This window comes from Saccopteryx bilineata, chromosome 3, assembly GCF_036850765.1.
Source record: "Saccopteryx bilineata isolate mSacBil1 chromosome 3, mSacBil1_pri_phased_curated, whole genome shotgun sequence".
Classification (NCBI taxonomy): domain Eukaryota; kingdom Metazoa; phylum Chordata; class Mammalia; order Chiroptera; family Emballonuridae; genus Saccopteryx; species Saccopteryx bilineata.
Window position 1 is genome coordinate 95,802,859 of NC_089492.1, and position 24,009 is coordinate 95,826,867.

Genomic DNA, 24,009 nt, shown 5'->3' on the forward strand with positions numbered 1-24,009 from the left:
TGCTTTATCCACTGCGCCACCACAGGTCAGGCCAATATCTTTAATTTTCTTAAAACAATGTTTTATAGTTTTTAATGTATAAGTTTTATATATCTTTCGTTAAGTTTATTCCTAGGCATTTTTTATGCTGTTGTGATGGAATTGTCTTCTTAATTTTATCTTTTTTTTTATAAATTTATTTTATTTTATTTATTCATTTTTAGAGAGGAGAGAGAGAGGGATAGAGAGAGACAGAGAGGGAGAGAGAGGAGAGAGAGAGAGAGAGAGAGAGAAGGGGGGAGGAGCTGGAAGCATCAACTCCCATATGTGCCTTGACCAGGTAAGCCCAGGGTTTTGAAACGGCGACCTCAGCATTTCCAGGTCGATGCTTTATCCACTGCGCCACCACAGGTCAGGCCAATATCTTTAATTTTCTTAAAACAATGTTTTATAGTTTTTAATGTATAAGTTTTATATATCTTTCGTTAAGTTTATTCCTAGGCATTTTTTATGCTGTTGTGATGGAATTGTCTTCTTAATTTTATCTTTTTTTTTATAAATTTATTTTATTTTATTTATTCATTTTTAGAGAGGAGAGAGAGAGGGATAGAGAGAGACAGAGAGGGAGAGAGAGGAGAGAGAGACAGAGAGAGAGAAGGGAGGAGGAGTTGGAAGCATCAACTCCCATATGTGCCTTGACCAGGCAAGCCCAGAGTTACAAACCGGCGACCTCAGCATTTCCAGGTCGATGCTTTATCCACTGTGCCACCACAGGTCAGGCCTTTAATTTTATCTTTGAATTACTGATTGGTAGTATACAGAAATAGTTGATATTTATATACTGATCATTTGTCCCACAGCCATGCTGGACTCATTTCTCATAAACAGTTTTGAGTTCTTCCTTTACTTTACATTGCCCAAGTACATTTTTTTTTTTATTATTATTTTTATTTATTTATTCATTTTAGAGAGGAGAGGGGGAGACAGAGAGAGAGAGAGAGAGGAGAGACAGAGAGAGAGAAGGAGGGGAGGAGCTGGAAGCATCAACTCCCATATGTGCCTTGACCAGGCAAGCCCAGGGTTTCGAACCGGCGACCTCAGCATTTCCAGGTCGACGCTTTATCCACTGCGCCACCACAGGTCAGGCTGCCCAAGTACATTTTGAAGAGGGAGTAGGTCATACATTTATTCCTTACAGCCTCTTCTTCAGTGCTATGCAAAAGTTACTCACAGGTTTATAGAAGCCCTTCTAATTGTGGAACAAGATGAGAGTCTTAAAAAGCAGAATTAAAAGACTTGATCAAAACCATCAACACCTTTTCTTTTAATTTCAACATATAGTCATCCAGCCTTTTTAGAGTCTTCACAGGCTCCTGAAAGGGGATATTATGTTCCTGAATGAATTTATTTAAGTAAACTTTTTCTCTTATCCTCTTTTTCTTGTGTCCCTGTTTATCTTTGTATCTTGAGTTCATAACACAACTGGCACATAGCACTTATTTAAAGTAAGTTGGTTATATTGACATTATTGCATAAATGTGAAAGGAATTTCTGCAGCCCCAATATAGGTCTCAAACTGGACATGTAGCACACATTAGTTATAAACTGGACAAATGGCCTCCTGTTAACTAATCAGATTGCATGCTTCAATTAATCCAGCCTTAGCCATTCTTACTGTAGATAAGGATGGTATAAAGATTTGTGGGCTAGAAATAATGGGGACAGCTGGAGTTTGAATAGGACAGTGCACAGGAGAATTTCAGACACAGAAGGGTGGCATTAACAGAAACATCTATAATTACAGGCTGTTTTGTGCTGGGTCGATATCAGTGGATTAGTTTCCTCTTTAAATGGGATAGTCCCTTGGTGACAATTGTACAGCACAGCCCCTGATTTGTAGACACCTGTCTTCTAAAGAACATAACACGTCTTTGACATTCAATCTGGTAATCTTACTAATAATGAAGCCTTAAAACAGATTTTTTTGCAGTTCAAACTATAGGGTTAATAAGCCTAGAAATTATAGTTCCTAATGAGGCTTCATGTTAACTTTTCAATATTTTATAGTCATATATGCATAGAATTATATACTCTTTTTATTTATTTATTTATTTATTTATTTTTTAATTTTTCTGAAGCTGGAAACAGGGAGAGACAGTCAGACAGACTCCCGCATGCGCCCGACCGGGATCCACCCGGCACGCCCACCAGGGGCGACGCTCTGCCCACCAGGGGGTGATGCTCTGCCCATCCTGGGTGTCGCCATGTTGCGACCAGAGCCACTCTAGCACCTGAGGCAGAGGTCACAGAGCCATCCCCAGCGCCCGGGCCATCTTTGCTCCAATGGAGCCTTGGCTGCGGGAGGGGAAGAGAGAGACAGAGAGAAAAGCGCGGCGGAGGGGTGGAGAAGCAAATGGGCGCTTCTCCTGTGTGCCCTGGCCGGGAATCGAACCCGGGTCCTCCGCATGCTAGGCCGACGCTCTACCGCTGAGCCAACCGGCCAGGGCAGAATTATATACTCTTAACCACCCTCTTTTAACCTTATTTGTGTTTTAGTATATTGGGCAAAGTCTTCTAGGTTGGACTCTGTTAAGATAACACAAAGATAAGGTAAGGGTGTGTGTGATTTTTAAACATATTAATGTAGACCTAAGTGTGAGAACTTGAGTTTTAAAGTGGAAGTGTTAGGAATATTAGTGTCACATGTAAGTCACATCTTCAAAAGGCATGTTTTAACTTATTTTCACATTTTCAGAATAAGTGCTTTAAAAAAAAAGAAACTAAATTTAATGGTGGGATTTTTTTTTTGTACTTTTCCAAAGTGAGAAGAGGGGAGGCAGACAGACTCCTAAATGCACCCAATTGGGATCCACCCAGCATGCCCACTATGGGGTAATGCTCTGCCCATCTGGGGCATTCCTCCATTGCAACCAGAGCCATTCTAGCACGTCAGGTAGAGGACATGGAGCCATCTTCAGTGCCCGGGCCAACTTTACTGCAGTGGAGCCTTGGCTGCTAAAGGGGAAGAGAAATAGAGAGAGAAAGAAGAGGGGGAAGAGTAGAGAAGCAGATGGGTGCTTCTCCTGTGTGCCCTGGCCGGAAATCGAACTCAGGACTTCCACATGCTGGGCTGACGCTCTACCACTGAGCCAGCTGGCCAGGGCAGTAGGAGAGTTTTTAAAGAAAAGATATCTCTACCCATCTGTGCATGGCTTTTCCAATTCATACATATTACTTTCTCAATTTCTTAAGTACTCTGTATTTCTGATAACATATTCATATAGGACATGCTTATTAGAGTTGATTTGGCAAAAAAATATTTTGCCTTCATTAATGGAAATATCTTTCCATTTTTGGAGACAACCATGGGCATAATTTATATTTGAATAATAAGTGGTAGCTAGACTTTACGTGCTTACCTATAATTTTGTTTAAACAGGTTTTCTCTGCCTTGGCACTAGTGACATTTGGACTGCATACTCTCTTGTTGGGGGTTACCTTGTGTGGTTGCAGGATATTTACAGCATCCCTGGTCTCTAACCTCTGGATGCCAGGAGTACCCTTGCGCCCTCAGTCGTGACAACGACATCTCCAGACATTATGACATGTCCATGGGAGGGTAAAATTGCCCCCAGTTGAGAACTACTAGTTTAAAACAAACAAAAAGTATAAATGATAAAGAAGGAAATGTCTTTATAGTCTTTGTACATGATAAGGTCCTGTACTTATTATAGTTCATCAAGTTCTCTGGACAAATAAAGTCTTATCTGAAAGGCTAACAGTCACTTTTGTTTTAATACATTTGAAACCCAAAGATGGAATAAGGTGAAACTTGCTAAAAGCGGACTCTTAGGACTACATGAGTCTTTTTGGCTAAGTTATTTTGTCTTTCATTTTTGTAGGAAAAAAGTAGCCATGGATCATTTGTTCTTTGTCAATTAAATTCATTCAACATGAAAGGAAATTAAGTCCTTCGGGCCATTTTCAGTAAAAACTATGTTGAAGGAGTAGCAGTAACTGCATATTCTGCATAGGAAATAATAATAAAATGCCTCGCTGTTTGAATACGTCTATTGAAAAGTTTATTATTATGTTAGTATATTATATTTAGCCATATTGAAATATGTCGATTCATTATCCTAAACACTGATTCTCATTGTAGTCCCCACACAGCCAGCCAGGGCTCAGTGGGGAAAACACACTCTCAGTCCTGATATGCTGGCATTTACTGTATTGTAATTTTACAAAGTACTTCACAAGATCTTATTTTAGGAACATTTTATAAACAATGGCTAGAAAGAAAAAAGAAAGTTTACCATATCCCTACAGATTCACAGGCTGTGTGCTTTGATATACGAAACTTCTCAGATCAGATGACAGAATGGGAGGACAGAGACCAAAGTTCAGTGCCTGCCAGGAAGGCTGAGCTGTAATACTCAGATATAAACTCAGGCAGGAAGAAGATAGAGCTAACACTGTCAACCTATTATCGCCTCTATAAGAATGTTTAGACCTTCTAATTTTCTGAGAACTTCTCAATTAGACATACTACAAAACTGTGCAGACTAATTTCATAGCAAGTACTTTATTAATACTGTTCCCTAACTAGAATCCAGTAAAACAAACATTTAAGAAAACATTTACAGAGTTCTCCATAAAATTAACATTAAATGCTGACCATCCTGTTGGGCATAGAAATCTAGTTTCACATTGAAACACTCTACTGCATTTTGACCTTTAATCACAAAGAAATACTTTTACTTCATATTTCATAATTTTAATAGTTTGGGGGGTGAGGATTTTCTTATTCTGTGCCTTCAGTCAAGGGTCCCAACCTTCTTAACACACTGGCACATCTCTAACGACGACAGGATTTGTGCATCTGTTATGTGGCCGCAAGAAACCAGCTCAGGAAGGGCTCCTCCTACCCTGCATTCGGCTGCAAACTGGGTTCAGTCCCCAGGGCTCCAGGTAGGGCAGCATGAGCTCCACTATAGCACCAAGAGTCAAAACGGGTGTAAAAACCTTTTTTAGAGGTTTAGTGCTGCTTTCTCCTCATTTCTCCTACATGTCCCGCCCAATCACTTCTGTAATATCAGCCTTGTTTCGATAGCAAGGTCAGGACTTGCATATTGTATATGCTATGCATATGTATGTCTTTTACTTAAAGTGATACACATTAATGCCTTGAAAATACACTGCTTACGGTCTAAGCTCCAAGTGCACTGAAGCTTAACCACACCTGATAATGATCATCTTGGGCAGTCTAAGAGGTTTCCCGGAAACATAACTAAAATAGTATCCTGAGAAGTGCACACCCTTCACTGAGATGGATTTTCTCAATTAGTTTGAATTCCATCTACAGTATGAAACCTGTAGTGACTCTACCTGGGGGCTAGACAAACGCAAGCATCTTTCCCACTCAGTTCTTCGGGATTCTTGCTGACCACACTGATAAAGGTCCATGAAAAATGTAAGTGTACTCGTTCTTCTTCAAAATGCTAGTGCCCCATTAGCCTAAGCAGTCTCATGGAAGGTATTTTTATGGCTGTAAATCTGACACTAGCATGGCAACTTCTACCTCAGCCATGCCAACTCTGCTCTGAGAACACCATTAAAATTCCCCTTTGGGTAATGTGAAATGTGGCCATTAGATGCGGGTGAGTTCATGAGAGAGCACAGATTTCTAAATGGAAAACCTAAAGGAAAATAAAGACATCCAGACTGTTCTGCTTTTAAGAATCAGAGAGTTATAGATAAGACCAGCTTGCATTTTAATAATAAATGAGAGGTCATTAAGTTTGTTTTTTAAGGCTTACCTTGAATGAGTAAAAAGAAAAATCCCTCACAAATCAAGTTTACTCTGTCGCCAACATCCTAAAATGGAATTTTAATTTTTCTTGCTCACATGACTATTTTTTTCTTCTCTGTTCTGACTTCTCAGTTGAGCCCAAATGAACAGAAAAAACAATTAGTGCTTCTCCTCATGCCCCCATCTCACTTCAGTAAAATGCAGGAGAAAAATAATACATAGATTAAAATAATCGTACTGTATTAAACATTCACTTTTGTGTCATCAGGCATATTTCATTCATTCCAGGACGGTCACAGGGAAAGACAGGTAAGGCGGTTTTTAGACGGTCTTACCACGGCACTCCAAATTGTGCTGGGAGTGCCCACTGCTTCGTTGGAAATACTGAACCTAGGAAACGTCCCTACGGGCATGGGAAACCCCAGCGGACGGAGCAGTGCGCGCCCTGGCTCCTTCAGGGCCAGACCAGCGCAGGGCTTTAGTTCAAGGCAGAGCTGATGCTGCTGTCTCCCAGGTGAACAAGAAGCAGGCGAGGGCAGTGCTCTCCTAAGACTAGTCTTATTGCGTGGTGACAAGTTTCACAATCATGCTGATGATCCGGGACCCTCGAGGACAGGTACACAGATCCATGCTCGGGTTTTTTATCTTATCCTGCAGGAGCTGGTCAAGTTCACAGCGCAGTTCCTTGACTAGTTCAGCGACCTGAAATGAAAGTTTGCAATGTGAGCAGTGCTCAGACCAACAGGGGAGGGAAGGTTATTAAAGGAAGTGCCCCAATTATGATGATCAGTATTCTAGATGTCTGGTATTAATTTTAACTTCATTAGTGGGTGGGGAGGGGTAGAAACTAAACGCATTTTCATTCTAAAAGTGCTTCTAAAATTTCTTGATGGAATAAGAAAATTCACTCGCCCTGGCCGGTTGGCTCAGCGGTAGAGCGTCAGCCTAGCGTGCGGAGGACCCGGGTTCGATTCCCGGCCAGGGCACATAGGAGAAGCGCCCATTTGCTTCTCCACCCCTCCGCCGCGCTTTCCTCTCTGTCTCTCTCTTCCCCTCCTGCAGCCAAGGCTCCATTGGAGCAAAGATGGCCCGGGCGCTGGGCATGGCTCTGTGGCCTCTGCCTCAGGCGCTAGAGTGGCTCTGGTCGCAATATGGCGACGCCCAGGATGGGCAGAGCATCGCCCCCTGGGGGGCAGAGCACCGCCCCTGGTGGGCGTGCCAGGTGGATCCTGGTCGGGCGCATGCGGGAGTCTGTCTGACTGTCTCTCCCTGTTTCCAGCTTCAGAAAAATGAAGAAAAAAAAAAAAAAAAAAGAAAATTTACTCAATGTGAACTCTGGAATACTAAATGGGGTTCAACACACAAAGTCTTCTCTATCACATTTCATGTAAAGATTGAATTTGGAGGGTTTAATTTGTACTTGTGTGTATGTGACAGAGAGACAGAGAGAGGGACAGACAGGCAGGAAGGAAGGGAGATGAGAAGCATCAATTCTTCATTGGGGCTCCTTAGTTGTTCATTGATTGCTTTCTCATATGTGCATGGACCAGGGGGCTAGAGCAGAGTGAGGGATCCCTTGCTTGAGCCGGCAACCTTGGGCTCAAGCCAATTATCTTGGGCTCAAGTCAGTGATATGGGTCATATCTATGATCCGATGCTCAAACCAGCGACCCCACATTCAAACTGGTGTGGCGACCTTGAGGTTTCAAACCTGGATCCTCCAAGTCTCTGTCCAACACTATCCACTGTGCCACCACCTGGTCACACTTTCATTTATTTATTTATTTTAAGATTCATTCATTTTAGAGAAAGAGAGAGATGGAGGGAGGAACAAGAAGTATCAACTCCCATATGTGCCTTGACCAAGCAAGCCCAGGGTTTGAAACCATCAACCTCGGCATTTCAGGTAGACTCTTTATTCCCTGTGCCACCACAGGTCAGGCCGGAATTTTTTTTCTTATAGATATACTCCCTGTAAATGTCTCCTTCAGACTCCACAGAGAACATAACCTAAGAAAAGAATTCAGATCCATTACTTTTTTTTTTTATGGTAGTAGTAGAATCAGGTTGATTTTTATTTATTTCTACTCATCTATATATTCCAATTTTTCTTTGGTGAATACATTGGGAAGGTCCAACACCTCGTCCAGAGCTTCTGTCCTGACTCTTTCATGCCAGCCCATCCTCGGCTTCCCCTCCCACCATGCTGCGGGAAGTCTTACTCAGTCCCCAAGCCTAGCCTCTCCCTTCAGCCTCAGTCTTTCATGGTGTCTCACTGCAGACCTATCATTCTCTCTCTCTTTTTTTATTTTACATAGACAAAGACTCAGAGAGAGGGACAGACAGGGACAGACAGACAGGAACAAAGAGAGATGAGAAGCATCAATTTTCAGTTTTTCTTTGCAAAACCTTAGTTGTTCATTGATTGCTTTCCCACATGTGCCTTGACTGTGGCCTTCAGCAGACCGAGTAACCCCTTGCTCGAGCCAGCGACCTTGGAACCAAGCTGGTGAGCCTTGCTCAAACCAGATGAGCCCGCGCTCAAGCTGGTGACTTTGAGGTCTCGAACCTGCGTCCTCCGCATCCCAGTCCGATGCTCCATCCATGGTGCAACCGCCTGGTCAGGCCCATCATTCTCTCTCTCTTTATTTTTTTCTGAAGTTGGAAACGGGGAGGCTCAGAGAGACTCCCCCATCCGTCCAACCGGGATCCAACTGACATGCCCCCCAGAGGGTGATGCTCTGCCCATCTGGGGCGTCGCTCTGCCGCAACCAGAGCCATTCTAGCGCCTGAGGCAGAGGCCACAGAGCCATCCTCAGCTCCCGGGCCAACTTTATTCCAATGGAGCCTTGGCTGCGGGAGGGGAAGAGAGAGACAGAGAGGAAGGAGAGGGGGAGGGGTGGAGAAGCAGATGGGTGCTTCTCTTGTGTGTCCTGGCTGGGAATTGAACCTGGGACTCCCGCATGCCAGGCCGACACTCTAGCACTGAGCCAACCGGCCAGAGCCCCATCATTCTCTCTCTCTTTTTTTTTTTTTGCATTTTTCTGAAGCTGGAAACAGGGAGAGACAGTCAGACAGACTCCCGCATGCGCCCGACCGGGATCCACCCGGCGCGCCCACCATGGGGCGACGCTCTGCCCACCAGGGGGCGATGCTCTGCCCATCCTGGGCGTCGCCATGTTGCGACCAGAGCCACTCTAGCGCCTGGGGCAGAGGCCACAGAGCCATCCCCAGCGCCCGGGCCATCTTTTGCTCCAATGGAGCCTTGGCTGTGGGAGGGGAAGAGAGAGACAGAGAGGAAGGCGCGGCGGAGGGGTGGAGAAGCAAATGGGCGCTTCTCCTATGTGCCCTGGCCGGGAATCGAACCCGGGTCCTCCGCACGCTAGGCCGACGCTCTACCGCTGAGCCAACCGGCCAGGGCCCCCATCATTCTCTCTTAATGAGCTCTGTTGTCCTTGGTCCCTGAAGGAATGACAATACTTCATAACTTGAAAGCCCTTCATATCTGAGGCTCACAGGACAGATCCCTTTATACTGTACCTGATGGGAAGCGGCTGCAAAACGAATCCAACCATCATCCAAGGAGACAACAAACTCTCCCCTTTGAAGCTGCACATTCACTTGGCCTCCTCCGAACAAGACCAGCGGGTACACAGACACCATGCTGCAGTCGCGGATGAACACCCGACTGGTTTTGATCTTCTCGTGGTATAGTAGGTAGGGGCTGTCAAAGTGTCTGACCTGGAGCAAAAAACCTCAGATGATGACAATGATGTCAATGTCCCACGGATTCAAATTCCACCTGTCTGATGACTTACAAAATTATCTCCATCCTTTCCCTTTCCTTGGAGCTCCAGACTTGTACATGCAACTTCCTAGCTGACATCTCCACTGGGATACCTAATAAGCACGTCAAACTTCTGATGTTTAGAAGGAATTCTTTTTATTTTTTACCCCAAGGCTTTGAGTCTTTAAAAAAAAAAAAGATTTTATTTATTCATTTTAGAGAGGAGAGACTTTTTTTCTTTCTTTGTAAGATTTATTCATTTTAAAGAGAAGAGAGAAAGAGAAAGAAGGGGGGAAAAGCAAGGGGCATCAACTCCCATATATGCTTTGACCAGGCAAAACTGGGGTTTTGAACCAGCGACCTCAGTGTTCCAGGTTGACGCCTTATACACTGCGCCACCACAGGTCAGGCCAGGAGTCTTGATCTCCTGCATGTAATGTTCACCCTCTTACTAAGTGACATTCTCTTCAGCCGGCTGCTCAAGCCCAGATTTAGGAGCCACCCTTGGTTATTCTTTCCCTCCCTCTCTCTACATCATCACTGAGTCCCGTCAACTCTATTTTCAATACACGTGACGAACTGACAGGTTCTCACCACTTCTACAGCCACCCCTGCACAAGCCAGCGTCATGTCACACAGACCACTGCAAAGGCTCCCTAAGTACTCGCCCTGCTTCTCTTTTTGCATCTTCAGTTTCTTTTCCACACAGCAACCACAGAGATCCTTCAAAAACATACATCCAGTTCGGGCTCAAAATCCTCCAGTGATCTCCAGGGACAGAATCTCAAATCCTCAGCATGGCTTACCAGGTCCTGCGTGGCCTGACCGCTGCCTGCTCGTCCCAGTCCCCTCCGCCCTGGCAGTCATCATCCCACAGCACTCGCACCGACCGCCTGCCTGCGTTTCCTGGAACACGCCAAGTATGCTCCCATCTCATGGTCTTTGCACTTCCTTTCCTGGAATGTCCTCTCTAGATACCCGCATGGCTCACCCTTCACTGCATTGAGGCTTTGCTCAAATGTTTGCTCCACGGAGTTCTTGCCTGATCACTCCACGTAAAACAGATGCCCTCCTATCACTCTCAATCTCTGCTTTATTTTTCTTTATAACATTTGCCGCCACGCTGCGATTGGTTCCTTACTTATTGCTGGTCTTCCTGACTGGAACACGTGTGCCATGAGGTCAGAGACCTTGTCTGTCTAGCACATTTGCTGTCCCCTGTGGCCGACAACAGCGCTCGGCTCAGAGGAGGGGGAGCTCGAAGGCACCGAGTGCACCTAATGCGTGCACAGGTGACGTGCATTCATTGCACGAGGGCCACACCAGGCTTTGGTTCCTAAGTACACGTGCAGCTGGGAGGACAGACGACCACAGGCCCTCAGACTCTCCTGAGCTTATTTAAGGTGACCCTTTTCATGCTTTGCTGACTCTCCTCAGCAGTTCCTGCGGGCTCAAAGCCCTGACACTTCATACTCTCTCTCTCTCTCTCTCTCTCTCTCTCGTCTCCTTCCCGCTTTTTCTTCTTCATTTCTCCTAAGAGCTTTATCAAGCGTCTGCTTTCAGTGAGGCACCATGCTAGACATCAAGAACGTCAAATAATTACAGTTTTCCTGTCTTTAGGAATCTCAGTAACATAAAGAGGCGCACCATAAACCAGAAAACAATGTGATGAGCACAACAGTGAGCAAATGCACACTATATATTGGTGGAACAGAAGTAAAGAACAACTTAGAGAGAGAAGGGCCCTGGAGAAGTGGTATTTAATGGAAGCTTGAGGATAAGTTAGAACCTGCCGGGGAATAATAATGTCATGCCAGGCACAGAGAATAGTGTCCTTTGTCACAGTGTCAGGGACACTGTTGGATATCTCGTGTTGCTGGAGCATAAAGAATGACAGAGGGAGAGCTGAGGGGAACATGGTATAAGAAGGGGCCAGATGTGAAAGGTCATATTGAAGTTTGCAGCAGATGCCAGATGTGAAGAGTTTCAAGCAAGGGAACGACATGATCGAATGCATGTTGCATAAAGGCAGTCTGGCAGCAGTTGTGTGAAAGGCTGGAGAGGGAGCATCAGAAGAGCACTTCATGCAAACGATGGAAGTCTGGCGTTTGAACTGAGGAAATGGCAGTGGGGCTGAGAAGAGCCGGTGAATCGGAGACAAGCCAGAAGGTGGGCTTGTTGGGACCTGGTGACCAGCTGGGCTGGAGCAAGGGTCTGAAAGAAGCAGGGTCTGATTTGGAGGGTACCGTTCAACAACAGGGAACACAGAAAGGAAGAGTGAACTGGGAGATAATGAGTTTGATTGTGCAGCTTTTGAGTGTGAGGTGCCTAGAAGGCATATAGCTCAGAGAAAACCCCAGGACTGGAGTGAGAGGCCTGGGGGTCTGTATCAGCATGGAGGTTGTCATTAGAAGCATGATGTCGTGGTCTGGAGCTCCAGGAAGAGTATGTATGCTGCATGAGAAAACAAGGACTAAGGACCAAACCAGCGTTTAGTGTTTCAGAGCAGAGGAAGAGAAACTAGCAACAGGGATAGAGGAGGATCAGAGAGATAGAAGAAAGTAATGTTTTAGAAGCAAAAAACCCCAAAAAACCATCAAAGATAGCTTTAAGAGGAAGGGAGGGGTCAGCAATATCAAATACTATGTGGGAGTCAAGTAGGATGAGAACCAGGACATTTCACTGGGTCTGACAACTTGGAGGTCACTCGTGACTTCTGATGAGTTTGGTGGAGTGGCAAGGGCAGGCGCCTCACAGCAGCAGCTGGAGGAAGGGAGCTGAGGATGTGGGATCAGCAAATGTAGGTCACTGCCTGGCAAGCATATTTCATCGAAGGGATCAAGGAGTTCAAAGTGGTCGTTACAAAACAATCACAGGGATGTAAAATACAGCATAGGGAGCAGAGTCAATAATATTGTAGTAACTATGGATGGTGCCGGGTGGGGCCTAGAAATATTGGGGAACACTTTGTGAAGTACATGACTGTCTAACCACTATGCAGAATACCTGAAACTAATATAAAATAATATTGACTGTCAACTGTAATTTTTTTTTTTTTTTTCATTTTTCTGAAGCTGGAAACAGGGAGAGACAGTCAGATAGACTCCCGCATGCTCCGACCGGGATCCACCTGGCACGCCCACCAGGGGGCGATGCTCTGCCCACCAGGGGGCGATGCTCTGCCCATCCTGGGCGTCGCCATGTTGCGACCAGAGCCACTCTAGCGCCTGGGGCAGAGGCCACAGAGTCATCCCCAGCGCCCGGGCCATCTTTGCTCCAATGGAGCCTTGGCTGCGGGAGGGGAAGAGAGAGACAGAGAGGAAGGCGCGGCGGAGGGGTGGAGAAGCAAATGGGCGCTTCTCCTATGTGCCCTGGCCGGGAATCGAACCCGGGTCCTCCACACGCTAGACCGACGCTCTACCGCTGAGCCAACCGGCCAGGGCTCAACTGTAATTTTTAAAATGTTTAAAAATTAAAGAAATAATTTTACATAGGAAAGCAGGCTTGATCAGTTGTTTTTTTTGCATCCGAGAGACTTTTCTTGAAAATGGAAAACCATTCCAGAAATGGACCAATTTCTAGTCTGTTTATGCTCACTCAACTTTCCCCCTGCCAGTGGGGACACTGGGGCAGCAAGTGACAGAACAAGGTATGGCTGAGTTTAAGGGCTATGTTTCTCACCCCAGACCTGCCACATGTAGCTAGAAGTGCACCCCGCCATTCTGACCTGATAGTTCACTGATGAAGGGTGAATGTGTACATAGCCATCGTTCTTGGTGACAAACTTCAGCTCCTCTGATTTTGGCTGCATTCTGACAGCTCCCGTACTGGTCTTCTGAAATTTCCCTTCTGGGCTTTTCACCTAAATGATAGGTATTTGTAAAAATAGATATATAATATGTATATTTCCACTGTAGGATGTGATCCTTCATACAAAACCAGTCTTATTTGAATGAATGCCTTTTCTGCGTCTTCTCTCTCTTAATTTCCTTTTGAAAGTAGTATAAGTGTATTTTTTTTCTTTTCTTTTCACACCATCAAGAGGTGTGAATGTAGGTGCAGAACCACTGGGTGACTAAACTGCACGCCAGCCACACGGGTGCGAAACTATGTCAGTATTTCCGCTCTGCAGTTATGATTAGATGCAGAGACCCAGCTGGCAACACTGGACCCGGAATCTGTTGACTATCAACCCCAGTCCCAATCCCGATCCCACATTCCAAATAATTTTATTTCACAACAGCAAGAAACAATTCTATGACTAGAAAAAATATTCTATGAATAAACAGATTATTTCATTTGAAAAAGTACTGAAAAACTTATGTAAACACATATATGAATTATACATATATTGCAAAAATAATACATGTTTACTGTACAAATAACATGTTAGGAAATGAGAAAATAAAGACTTCTTGTAATCAAATAATTAAAATAACTAGCATTCCCACACCTTTATGGACAACTGATATTTGACAAAAGAGGTAAGTAGGCTCACCGACATCTCTCGCAGCAATATATACATATATATTTTTTACAGAGACAGAAAGTTAGAGAGAGGAATAGATAGGGACAGACAGACAGGAACGGAGAGAGATGAGAAGCATCAATCATCATTTTTTCATTGTGACACCTTAGTTGTTCATTGATTGCTTTCTCATATGTGCCTTGACCACGGGCCTTCAGCAAACCAAGTAACCCCTTGCTCGAGCCAGCGACCTTGGGTCCAAGCTCGTTAGCCTATGCTCAAACCAGATGAGCCCGCGCTCAAGCTAGCGACCTCGGGGTCTTGAACCTAGATCCTCCACATCCCAGTCCAACGCTCTATCCACTGCGCCACCAACTGGTCAGGTTCACAGCAATATATTTGCTGATTTATCTCCATGGGCAAGTGAAATAAAAGACAGGATAAACAAATGGGACTATATCAAACTAAAAAGCTTTTGCACAGCTAAAGACAATAAGAACAGAATAAAAAGACAAACTACACAATGGGAGAACATATTCGAGAATATGTCTGATAAGGTGTTAATAACCAAAATTTATAAAAAACTTGTAAAACTCAATACCAGGAAGACAAACAATCCAATCAAAAAATGGGCAAAAGAAATGAATAGACACTTCTCCAAAGAGGACATACAGATGGCCAATAAGCATAGGAAAAAATGCTCAACATCACTAATGAATAGAGAAATGCAAATTAAAACTACTATGAGATATCACCTCACACCAGTCAGAATGGCGCTCATCAACAAAACAACACAGAATAAGTGCTGTCAAGGATGTGGAGAAAAAGGGACCCTCCTGCACTGTGGTAGGAATGCAGATTGGTGCAGCCACTGTGTAAAACAGTATGGAGATTTTTCAAAAAATTAAAAATCAAACTGCCTTTCGACTCAGCTATACCACTTTTAGGAATATACCCCAAGGACACCATAGCAGTGTTCCAAAGGAGAAATGCACCCCCATGTTCATGGTAGCATTGTTCACAATAGTGAAGATCTGGAAAACAGCCAAGTGTCCGTCAGTGGAGAAGTGGATTAAAAAGCTTTGGTACATATGTACTATGGAATACTACTCAGCCATAAGAAAGTATGACATTAGATCATTTATAACAACATGGATGGACCTTGATAACATTATACTGAGTGAAATAAATAAATCAGAAAAAACTAAGAACTATATGATTCCACACATAGATGGGACATAAAAATGAGACTCAGAGACATGGACAAGAGGGCAGTGGTTGGGGAAAGAGGAGAAAGAGAGGGTGGGGGGGAGGGAAGGGGAGGTGCACAAAGAAAACCAGATAGAACAGCGGTTCTCAACCTGTGGGTCATGACCCCGACAGGGGTCTAACGACCAAAACACAGGGGTCGCCTAAAGCCATTATGTATTTCCGATGGCTTTAGGCGACCCCTGTGTTTTGGTCATTCGACCCCTGCGGGGGTAGCGACCCACAGGTTGAGAACGGCTGAGATAGAAGGTGACGGAAGACAATTTGACTTTGGGTGATGGGTATGCATCATATTCAAATGTTAAAATAACCTGGAGGCCCTGGCCGGTTGGCTCAGCGGTAGAGCGTCGGCCTGGCGTGCGGAGGACCCGGGTTCAATTCCCGGCCAGGACACACAGGAGAAGCGCCCATTTGCTTCTCCACACCCCCCTCCTTCCTCTCTGTCTCTCTCTTCCCCTCCCGTACCCAAGGCTCCATTGGAGCAAAGATGGCCCGGGCGCTGGGGATGGCTCCTTGGCCTCTGCCCCAGGCGCTAGAGTGGCTCTGGTCTCGGCAGAGCGACGCCCCAGAGGGGCAGAGCATCGCCCCCTGGTGGGCAGAGTGTCGCCCCTGGTGGGCGTGCCAGGTGGATCCCGGTCGGGCGCATGCGGAGTCTGTCTGACTGTCTCTCCCTGTTTCCAGCTTCAGAAAAATACAAACAAACAAACAAACAAACAACTGGAGATGTTTTCTCTAAACATATGTACCCTGATTTATCAATGTCACTCCATTAAAATTAATAAAAAACCCCCAAAAAACCTAGCATTGATATTTGATAAATATCATTTTAGTTTTTTTTTTTTGGTGTGTGTGTGTGTGTGTGTGTGTATTTTTCTGAAGTTAAAAACGGGGAGGCAGTCAGACAGACTCCCGCATGTGCCTGACCGGGATCCACCCCGCATGTGCACCAGGGGGCGATGCTCTGCCCATCTGGGGCGTTGCTCTGTTGTAACCAGAGCCATTCTAGCACCTGAGGCAGAGACCATGGAGCCATCCTCAGCACCCAGGCCAACTTTTTGCTCGAGTGGAGCCTTGGCTGCGGGAGGGGAAGATTGAGACAGAGAGAAAGGAGAGGGGTGGAGAAGCAGATGGGCGCTTCTCCTGTGTGCCCTGGCTGGGAATCGAACCCAGGACTCCTGAATGCCAGGCCAATGCTCTACCACTGAGCCACCTGGCCAGGGCTTCATTTTAGTTTTCTCCGCTAGACTTATGTTCATATATGTAGAAAAGCATAACAATATAAATAACAATATACATAGATATTGGAACTAATACAGAATTGTTTTCTATAAATATACTTTTAAAACTAAATATATTAAGAACTTTATCCCTGCTTTAAAATGTTTTCCTAAAACATAATTCTTAATGGCAATTAGTACCTTGTTGTAATGATCAATAATAATTTAATCAATAAACTCCCTATTATTAGAATTTTAGATTATTCATACTAACAGTTTATAATTGCAAATATTCTCCCAGATGTATCTTTCTGCATATATACAATTACTTCCTAATAATGAATCTTTAAAAATGAAACTGCTATCTAGAAAGGGTATATCAATTTTATTCCTACCAAGAGTAAGAGTGCTCATTTTGGGAGGCTCATAACAGTATTATAATTAAAAAAAATTTTTTGTCACATTGTAACCACCCAAAATTCAGTTTACCTTAGGGTTCACTTTCGAGGGTGTGTTAGTATAATGATACGTATCCATCATTATAAAACCATGCAGAGTATTTTCACTGCCCTACAAATCTACTGTGCTCTGCCTGTTCACCCCCAACCCCTGATTTTATTTTTATTGTCTCCATAGTTTTGCTCCAAAAGATTTTTGAAGTAAATTTCAAATGATTGAAAAGCATGCACATACTGAGCAGAAAATGAACCATGATTAATCAGTGGCTGTTAACTGAGCATTTAACAAAGTTAAAAGAGTAATGATTCAGTACTCTGAGAAATTCAAATCTTTCTAAGTTTGACAAGGACTAGATGCCAAAACCCAAAGGGCCCCACAAAGAGGTTTCTGGAAGGAGGGCCACAGGTGGTTGTAGGTCAAAGCACTGACTTGTTTGATTTTGTTCTTATCTAATTTTAGTCCAGAGTAGAGGGCATAAGAGAAAATGTAGTAGAACCAAGTTTCTAACTATCACAGAAGGTTAGTTATGCATAGGTTGCTGAGAAAGTGACCTACATATCTATTTTAATTCCTTGAATGTCAATAATACATTAGGATTAAAACGCAACCCATTTTATACAGTAAATGTTTTTGAACAATGCATCTAAACAGATTTAAGGAACTGAAGGATTAGAAACGTATATGAAATTTAAAAGGCTCTGTGTGTGTTTGAGTGAGTGTCTTTAAGATGATTAATGTGTATGACTTAACTTATATCTCTTGGCTATAAAGGAAACAAGTAGTGGGAGAATGCAAGAAAAATGTTTTGTTACCTGCACTACATTTGGATACAGAGCAGCACACAGCATTGCTGATATCAGCTTGGGGTTCTCAGCATTTGAATTTGCCTATGAGAGAAATGTGGTATTAATTTTGTAAGTTATGTGGCTACTTCTGTCTGTATCCTGCAATTTACATAATTTTTCATTTGATTTCTACCTTAAAACAAAACAAAAGCAGCATATAACTTCTATACATGTGCTAGAAAAATTATTTTTTTCTAAGTAAACAATAGATCTGTTGGAACACATTCACACAGGACCCACTCTAAGAAGCCCACAGGAGCTCTTTTGATTTCTGCAAAGCAGTTACAAAGTGTTCCTGAGAATCAGTGAACAGAAAGATTCTGGTTCATGAGATCTTCATAAGTTCTAGAAAGTATTAACTTCACTTAAAACAGAGTGGCATCAGGTTCATCTTGAGGGAGTGTTCTTCCTATAGTAATACAAAAACCTGTCCCTTTGGGCAAAAGCTGGTCTGATTTAAGAAGATATTATTAGAAAGTCTATTCTACCTCTTATGGACTTATCAAGAAACCAGTGTGAACATTAAAAAACAAAAACAGTAACAACAATTAACAGAGAAACCCTTGTGTGAGTGTTAGCTGACATTTATTTGTGGAAAGAAGAAAAGCAAGAACCCACAGCTCACAGGGCTGAAGTGAAGGATGCCTACAAGAGGTCCTGAGTAAAATACTATTCATGGGCTAATCAGAGAGAAATAAGAACTCATTACACATTCTTTACCTCTTCTCCTGCGGCTTCCAGGATGCCATCTCCTCCTAGAGCCCTCTTCTCAATCTCCCTGGCTCTGAGCCCCTCCTTTACAAAGCCTATGTCTGATAACAGCTCTGTGAACTGTCGTTTGAGGCTGGCCATTTCCTGAAAGAAGTGGGCAGTCTTTAAGCAGGGGCTTCAACACAGAAAAGATAAGTGGAGATGAATGAGACAAAAATGCATTACTTCAGTAGACAGTAATGAGGCTCTTATGGGTCCATCAAACAGGTCGTTTCCAAAAAGGCAGTTTACATGTATGCAAACTGGCAAACACAGTGAATCAGTCACACTGAAATTCACAAATTACCAAAACTCCGGTTATTGGTTATTTATCTCTAGACTACCTTTTTAAGATAATGTTCACTGGATTTTGAGTAGGTCTGATTTTCCTGGAAATTCTTGGGACAGCAAAAAATGTTTACTTTGGTTGGAACCCCAACTCAAGGTGCTGTGATGCTGTCTAGTTTTTCCTACTTGCATTTCTGCACGGGGCCTCTCAGTTCCTTACCTGAGCCTAGAGCGGTTATTTCTGCATCCCTAGTGCCAAACAGCCACCTCAGAACTTTCCCTCTTTCTCTTACCTTGAAGTCTCAGTGGCTCACATCTTTTCCTAGGAATAGGGACACGATTAAGCGGTCTAGATTTAGACACTCCTTTTTGTAATTGAGCACAAGTATGAGAAAGGAAAGCCCAAATCTCTTTGTTCTCTGGCTTCTGTTCAAATATAGGCCATTTTTCAGGCACCAGAGAAGGAGACAAATCAAAGGAACTGAAACTAAGCAACACTATCCTGTCTCCTGATGACAATTTAAGTGTTTTATTGGAATGTCTCAAGTACATATAAATAATGTGGCAAAATATAAGTAGGAGTTAAATATACCATAAATGAATATATGGCTTTAATTGACATCATAATAAAAATATTATAAGCTGGAATTGAGTAAAAAGAGAGAACTCTAATGGACTTCATAAAGCACAGCAAATTCTAATATATATCCTTTAGAAAAAGAATAAATTTAGTAAAAAAAAGTACTTAAAAATTAAATTTTATACTTAAAAATCTTAATGACTTGAGGAAACATTTATTATTGCATCTTACATATAAAATATCCTTTAGATTAGTGGTTCTCAAGTCTTGCTGTGTATTAGAATCACTGGTCAACCCAACAACAATGGCAATACACAGAGGCTGAGGCACCACTCAGAGAGATCCGGATGTAACTGGCATGGGCATGGGTGGAACCTGGGCATTTGTACTTATAATGTTTTGAAACCTCCTGAGGTGAATCTAATGTGCAGCCAGGGTTGAAAAGTAAACTGTTTTCAATGTACTTAGAATAAAGATAGAGTCTCTGTCTTCTTAAAATGTCTCACTAAGTACATCTAAAAGCAGATGAGGATGAAGCAAGTGCTGGGATGTGTTCATTTATTCAATGACTCTTTGCTAAGCCTCACTGTGTGCTAAGCACTGTTCTTGGCAGTGTGGATATGGTGTTGAACAAAACAGATAAAGGTCTCTTCTCCGATGAAGCTTCTGGAATAAATATCACAAATAAACATCAGGTCTGGTAAATACCAAAAACATTAATTTTGTGTTCTATTCCAGGGCATATTTTAATATGAAAGTGAAGTTCATCCCCTTCCCCAGCCTCAAAATCTTTTGAATAAAGCAGATGCTTCACAAAGATGTGCACCATCAGTATCTGGTCTCTTAACACCACTTAGGAAGGGGGCTTAGGATACTGTCACAACAGAGGACAGAGGCTTGTCTGTTACTACACAGAAGATCAGAAACCCCTCTCTACCTGAGTACTCAGGATTGAAATAGAGCCTCTGATGGACATAAGAAACACTAACAGAGAAACTCTAGCTCAATGTTCATTCTTAGGTTTTGGGGAGACGGTAAAGGGTAAGGGGTGGTCAAAGACCACTTTGAGAATCCGTTGAAAGCTATGAATTCGTTCTCCCAGAATAAGTTACATAACTATAAACATATGATTTTGCATACAGTTTCAGGGCTTTATGAATCGAGGTTAAGAATGCCTGGTGAAATTACTGAAAAAGACTGACTTCCAGTAAGCAGTAACCTTCTGGGTGCCTGTATTCCCCTATCCTCCACATAAGTAAACCCAAGGTCATTGAAAAAAGGAAAAACAGGTCAGTTAAAGGTTTTACAGAGGCCTGATGTCATACATCGTTTGGGAGTCTATTTCACACACTGGTAAACTGAGCTTATTCCAGAAATAACATTTTCAATGTCAAGGCAGGATAGGCAAGATGAAGTTGCAACACCCTCTGAAGTGCTATTACAACAGAAAATGAATGACAACAAACTGCCCAGAAACGACTCACCTGAAGAACTCTTCCTGACAGGAAGTTCTGTCTGCAGTAATTATAACTTGCACGCATACCTTCTTTCAGACTTAGTTGCCACCCCTAAATTTTGGAGAAAATCAAAATGAACTTCCTCTGTCTTTAGCACCAACTCTGGAAATAAACTTCAGCTATTATATACTTACCTTGTATGCTTGGAGAAGGGCCAGATAATCACTGTTTGCAAATGCAAATTCTAACTTCTTCTGATTAGCTTCCTCTTTTTTATCCCAGGGAGACACCTAAATGGGGAACACGGGGATTACAGGACACATTTTACCTCAGGTTTCACATGGACTTTCCTATCTGAAGCCAGGTGCCTTGGGAAGTGTTTTGCGTGCAAAAAAGAGTACTCAGGCCCTGGCCGGTTGGCTCAGCGGTAGAGCGTCGGCCTGGCGTGCGGGGGACCCGGGTTCGATTCCCGGCCAGGGCACACAGGAGAAGCGCCCATTTGCTTCTCCACCTCCCTCCCCTCCTTCCTCTATGTCTCTCTCTTCCCCTCCCGCAGCCAAGGCTCCATTGGAGCAAAGATGGCCCAGGCGCTGGGGATAGCTCCTTGGCCTCTGCCCCAGGCGCTAGAGTGGCTCTGGTTGTGGCACAGCGACACCCTGGAGGGGCAGAGCATCGCCCCCTGGTGGGCAGGGCTTCGCCCCTGGTGGGCGTGCCAGGTGGATCCCGGTCGGGCGCATGCGAGAGTCTGTCTGTCTCTCCCCGTTTCCAGCTTCAGAAAAATACAAAAAAAAAAAAAAAAAAAAAAGAGTACTCAGTGGGTGGCTGATTAAAGGCAAATATGGTGATCACGAGCAAGCTATCACTTCTCTGTCCTTGTGGGTCTATGTCTGCCCACCCAAAATAAGCTTTACTGGGTCTTTTAGTTCCTAATGGCAAGATGTCATCAAAGAGCCACTCATTCTAAATGCTAGATCTAAAATCTAAAATTCTAACTCTGGTATTTTTATTTTATAGAATCTTGAGTCTCCGCTTCTTCTATACTCATAACAAATATTTTCTTCCTATTTTTTTTAATAATGTTTACAGGTCTTCATTTTCCCTACAAATTTGTGAAATTAGCTTCCTCCCACCCCAATACACATCTGCTAAGATGAGCATGAGCTGTAGCAACTCTTCATAACAAGCTAAAATGAGGCCCTAGCTAAAACACCACTGAAAGTCATTGTAAACCACCTGGTGCTTCTCTGTAAGTTTTGTATAGCTAAGGTCTTCCTTTTTAGGAGAGCCAATGGAAAAGGTGTTACATTTGGGAGATTAACATTATGTTTCCAAAAGCCAGCAAAGGGCAGGTGCTTGTTTAGTTTAGGCTAAGGGAAACATCAATATTTCCAATGAATATCAATATTTCTAATATTCCAATAAGTCAAAAACAAGTCAGTGAGAGGTTTATTTAGACAATTTGAGACAAACGTCCTACTCACAACCATACTGACTTCTATGTCCCTGAGCAAGCTGCATCACCTATACTGGTCCTTGGTTTTGTCATTTGTTGTTAAATGATGGGCTGAACTAAGGTATTTTTGCAGATTTATACAGTTACTATTCCATGAAGTATAACATTAAAACGGAAGAAAATGGTTATGTTCATCTAACTCCGTTTCTCTAAGCCATAATTAAAATAAAGGAAGAGTGACATTTTACCCAACAGCAGCAGAATATCCATTTTCAAGTCCACATAAAATACTCTCCAGGATAAGACTATATGCTTGGCCATAATTCAAAGTTTAATCAGTTTTAAAGGACTGAAATAATATAAAGTATGTTCTCCTACCACAATAGAATAAAATTAGAAATCAATAATGGAAAAAAAAATTGGAAACACACTAGGATGCAGAAAATGAATACATGTCTAAATAACCAATGGGTCACGAAACTTAAAAGAGGAATCAGAAAATACTTGAGATGAATGAAAATGAAGATACAACATACCAAAACTTATGGAATGCAGCTAAAGTAGTCCTTAGAGGGAAATCTATAGCTATAAGTATCAATATTAAAAAAGAAAGATTTCAAATCAATATCCTAATCTCCTACCTTAAGACACTAGAAAAAGAAGAGCAAACTAAACCTAAAGCAAACAGAATAGAATAAAAAGAGAAATTAATAAAATAGAGAATAGGAAACCAATAGGGTAAATCAATTAAATCAAAAGCTGGTTCTTTGGAAAGATCAGTAAAATTGACAAACCTTTACTTAAATTAAGCAGAAAAAAAAGAAAGCTCAAATTACTAGAATCAGAAATGAAAGAGGAGACATCAATACCAGCCACTTAGGAATAAAAAGGACTATAGCCTGACCAGGCGGTGGCGCAGTGGATAGAGCGTTGGACTGGGATGCGGAAGGACCCAGGTTCAAGACCCCGGAGTTGCCAGCTTGAGTGTGGGCTCATCTGGCTTGAGCAAAAAGCTCACTAGCATGGACCCAAGGTCACTGGCTCGAGGAGGGGGTTGCTCAGTCTGCTGAAGGCCCACGGTCATGGCACATATGAGAAAGCAATCAATGAACAACTACGGTGTCGCAATGAAAAACTGATGATTGATGCTTCTCATCTCTCTCCGTTCCTGTCTGTCTCTCCCTATCTATCCCTCTATCTGACTCTCTCTCTCTGTCCCTGTAAATAAATAAATAAATAAATAGATTAAAAAAAAAAAAAAGGACTATAAAGGAATACTATCAATAACTGTATGTTAATAAATTAGATAACTTAGATGCAATAAATTCCTAGAAAAATACAAACCATCAAAACTGAATATTAAAAAAAAAATAGACAATCTGAAGATAGCCATAACAAGTGGAGATTGAATTAGCAATGAAAAACACTACCCCCATATACAAGAAAAGCATAGGTGGCTTCACCAGTGAATTCTACCAAACATTTAAAGAAGAATTAATACTAATTTCTCACAAATTCTTTGAAAAAAAAAATAGAAGACTCATTTTATGTGGCCATTATTACTCTGACACCAAAGAAGTCAGAGACATTACAAGAAAATAAAAAACTACAAAGCAATATCTCTTCTAAATACAGACATAAAAAT

At 42.8% G+C, this 24,009-nt stretch overlaps 1 protein-coding gene across 5 annotated transcripts in view; it reads right to left on the bottom strand.

Annotated features, from left to right (window-relative positions):
* Window positions 1-4,048: 4,048 nt before the first annotated feature.
* Window positions 4,049-24,009, bottom strand: part of LOC136330321 (putative ATP-dependent RNA helicase DHX57) — a 64,453-nt gene continuing 44,492 nt past the window's right edge. For all 5 annotated transcript variants that reach the window (XM_066266959.1, XM_066266962.1, XM_066266958.1 and 2 more), the window contains exons 18-24: window positions 21,106-21,201; window positions 20,939-21,022; window positions 18,557-18,691; window positions 17,804-17,878; window positions 13,306-13,440; window positions 9,332-9,532; window positions 4,049-6,493 (exon numbers count right to left, since the gene is read on the bottom strand). In XM_066266959.1, coding sequence (XP_066123056.1) covers window positions 6,350-6,493; window positions 9,332-9,532; window positions 13,306-13,440; window positions 17,804-17,878; window positions 18,557-18,691; window positions 20,939-21,022; window positions 21,106-21,201 — 870 coding nt within the window. In that variant the 3' untranslated portion in view covers window positions 4,049-6,349. The remainder of the gene's footprint in view (window positions 6,494-9,331; window positions 9,533-13,305; window positions 13,441-17,803; window positions 17,879-18,556; window positions 18,692-20,938; window positions 21,023-21,105; window positions 21,202-24,009) is intronic.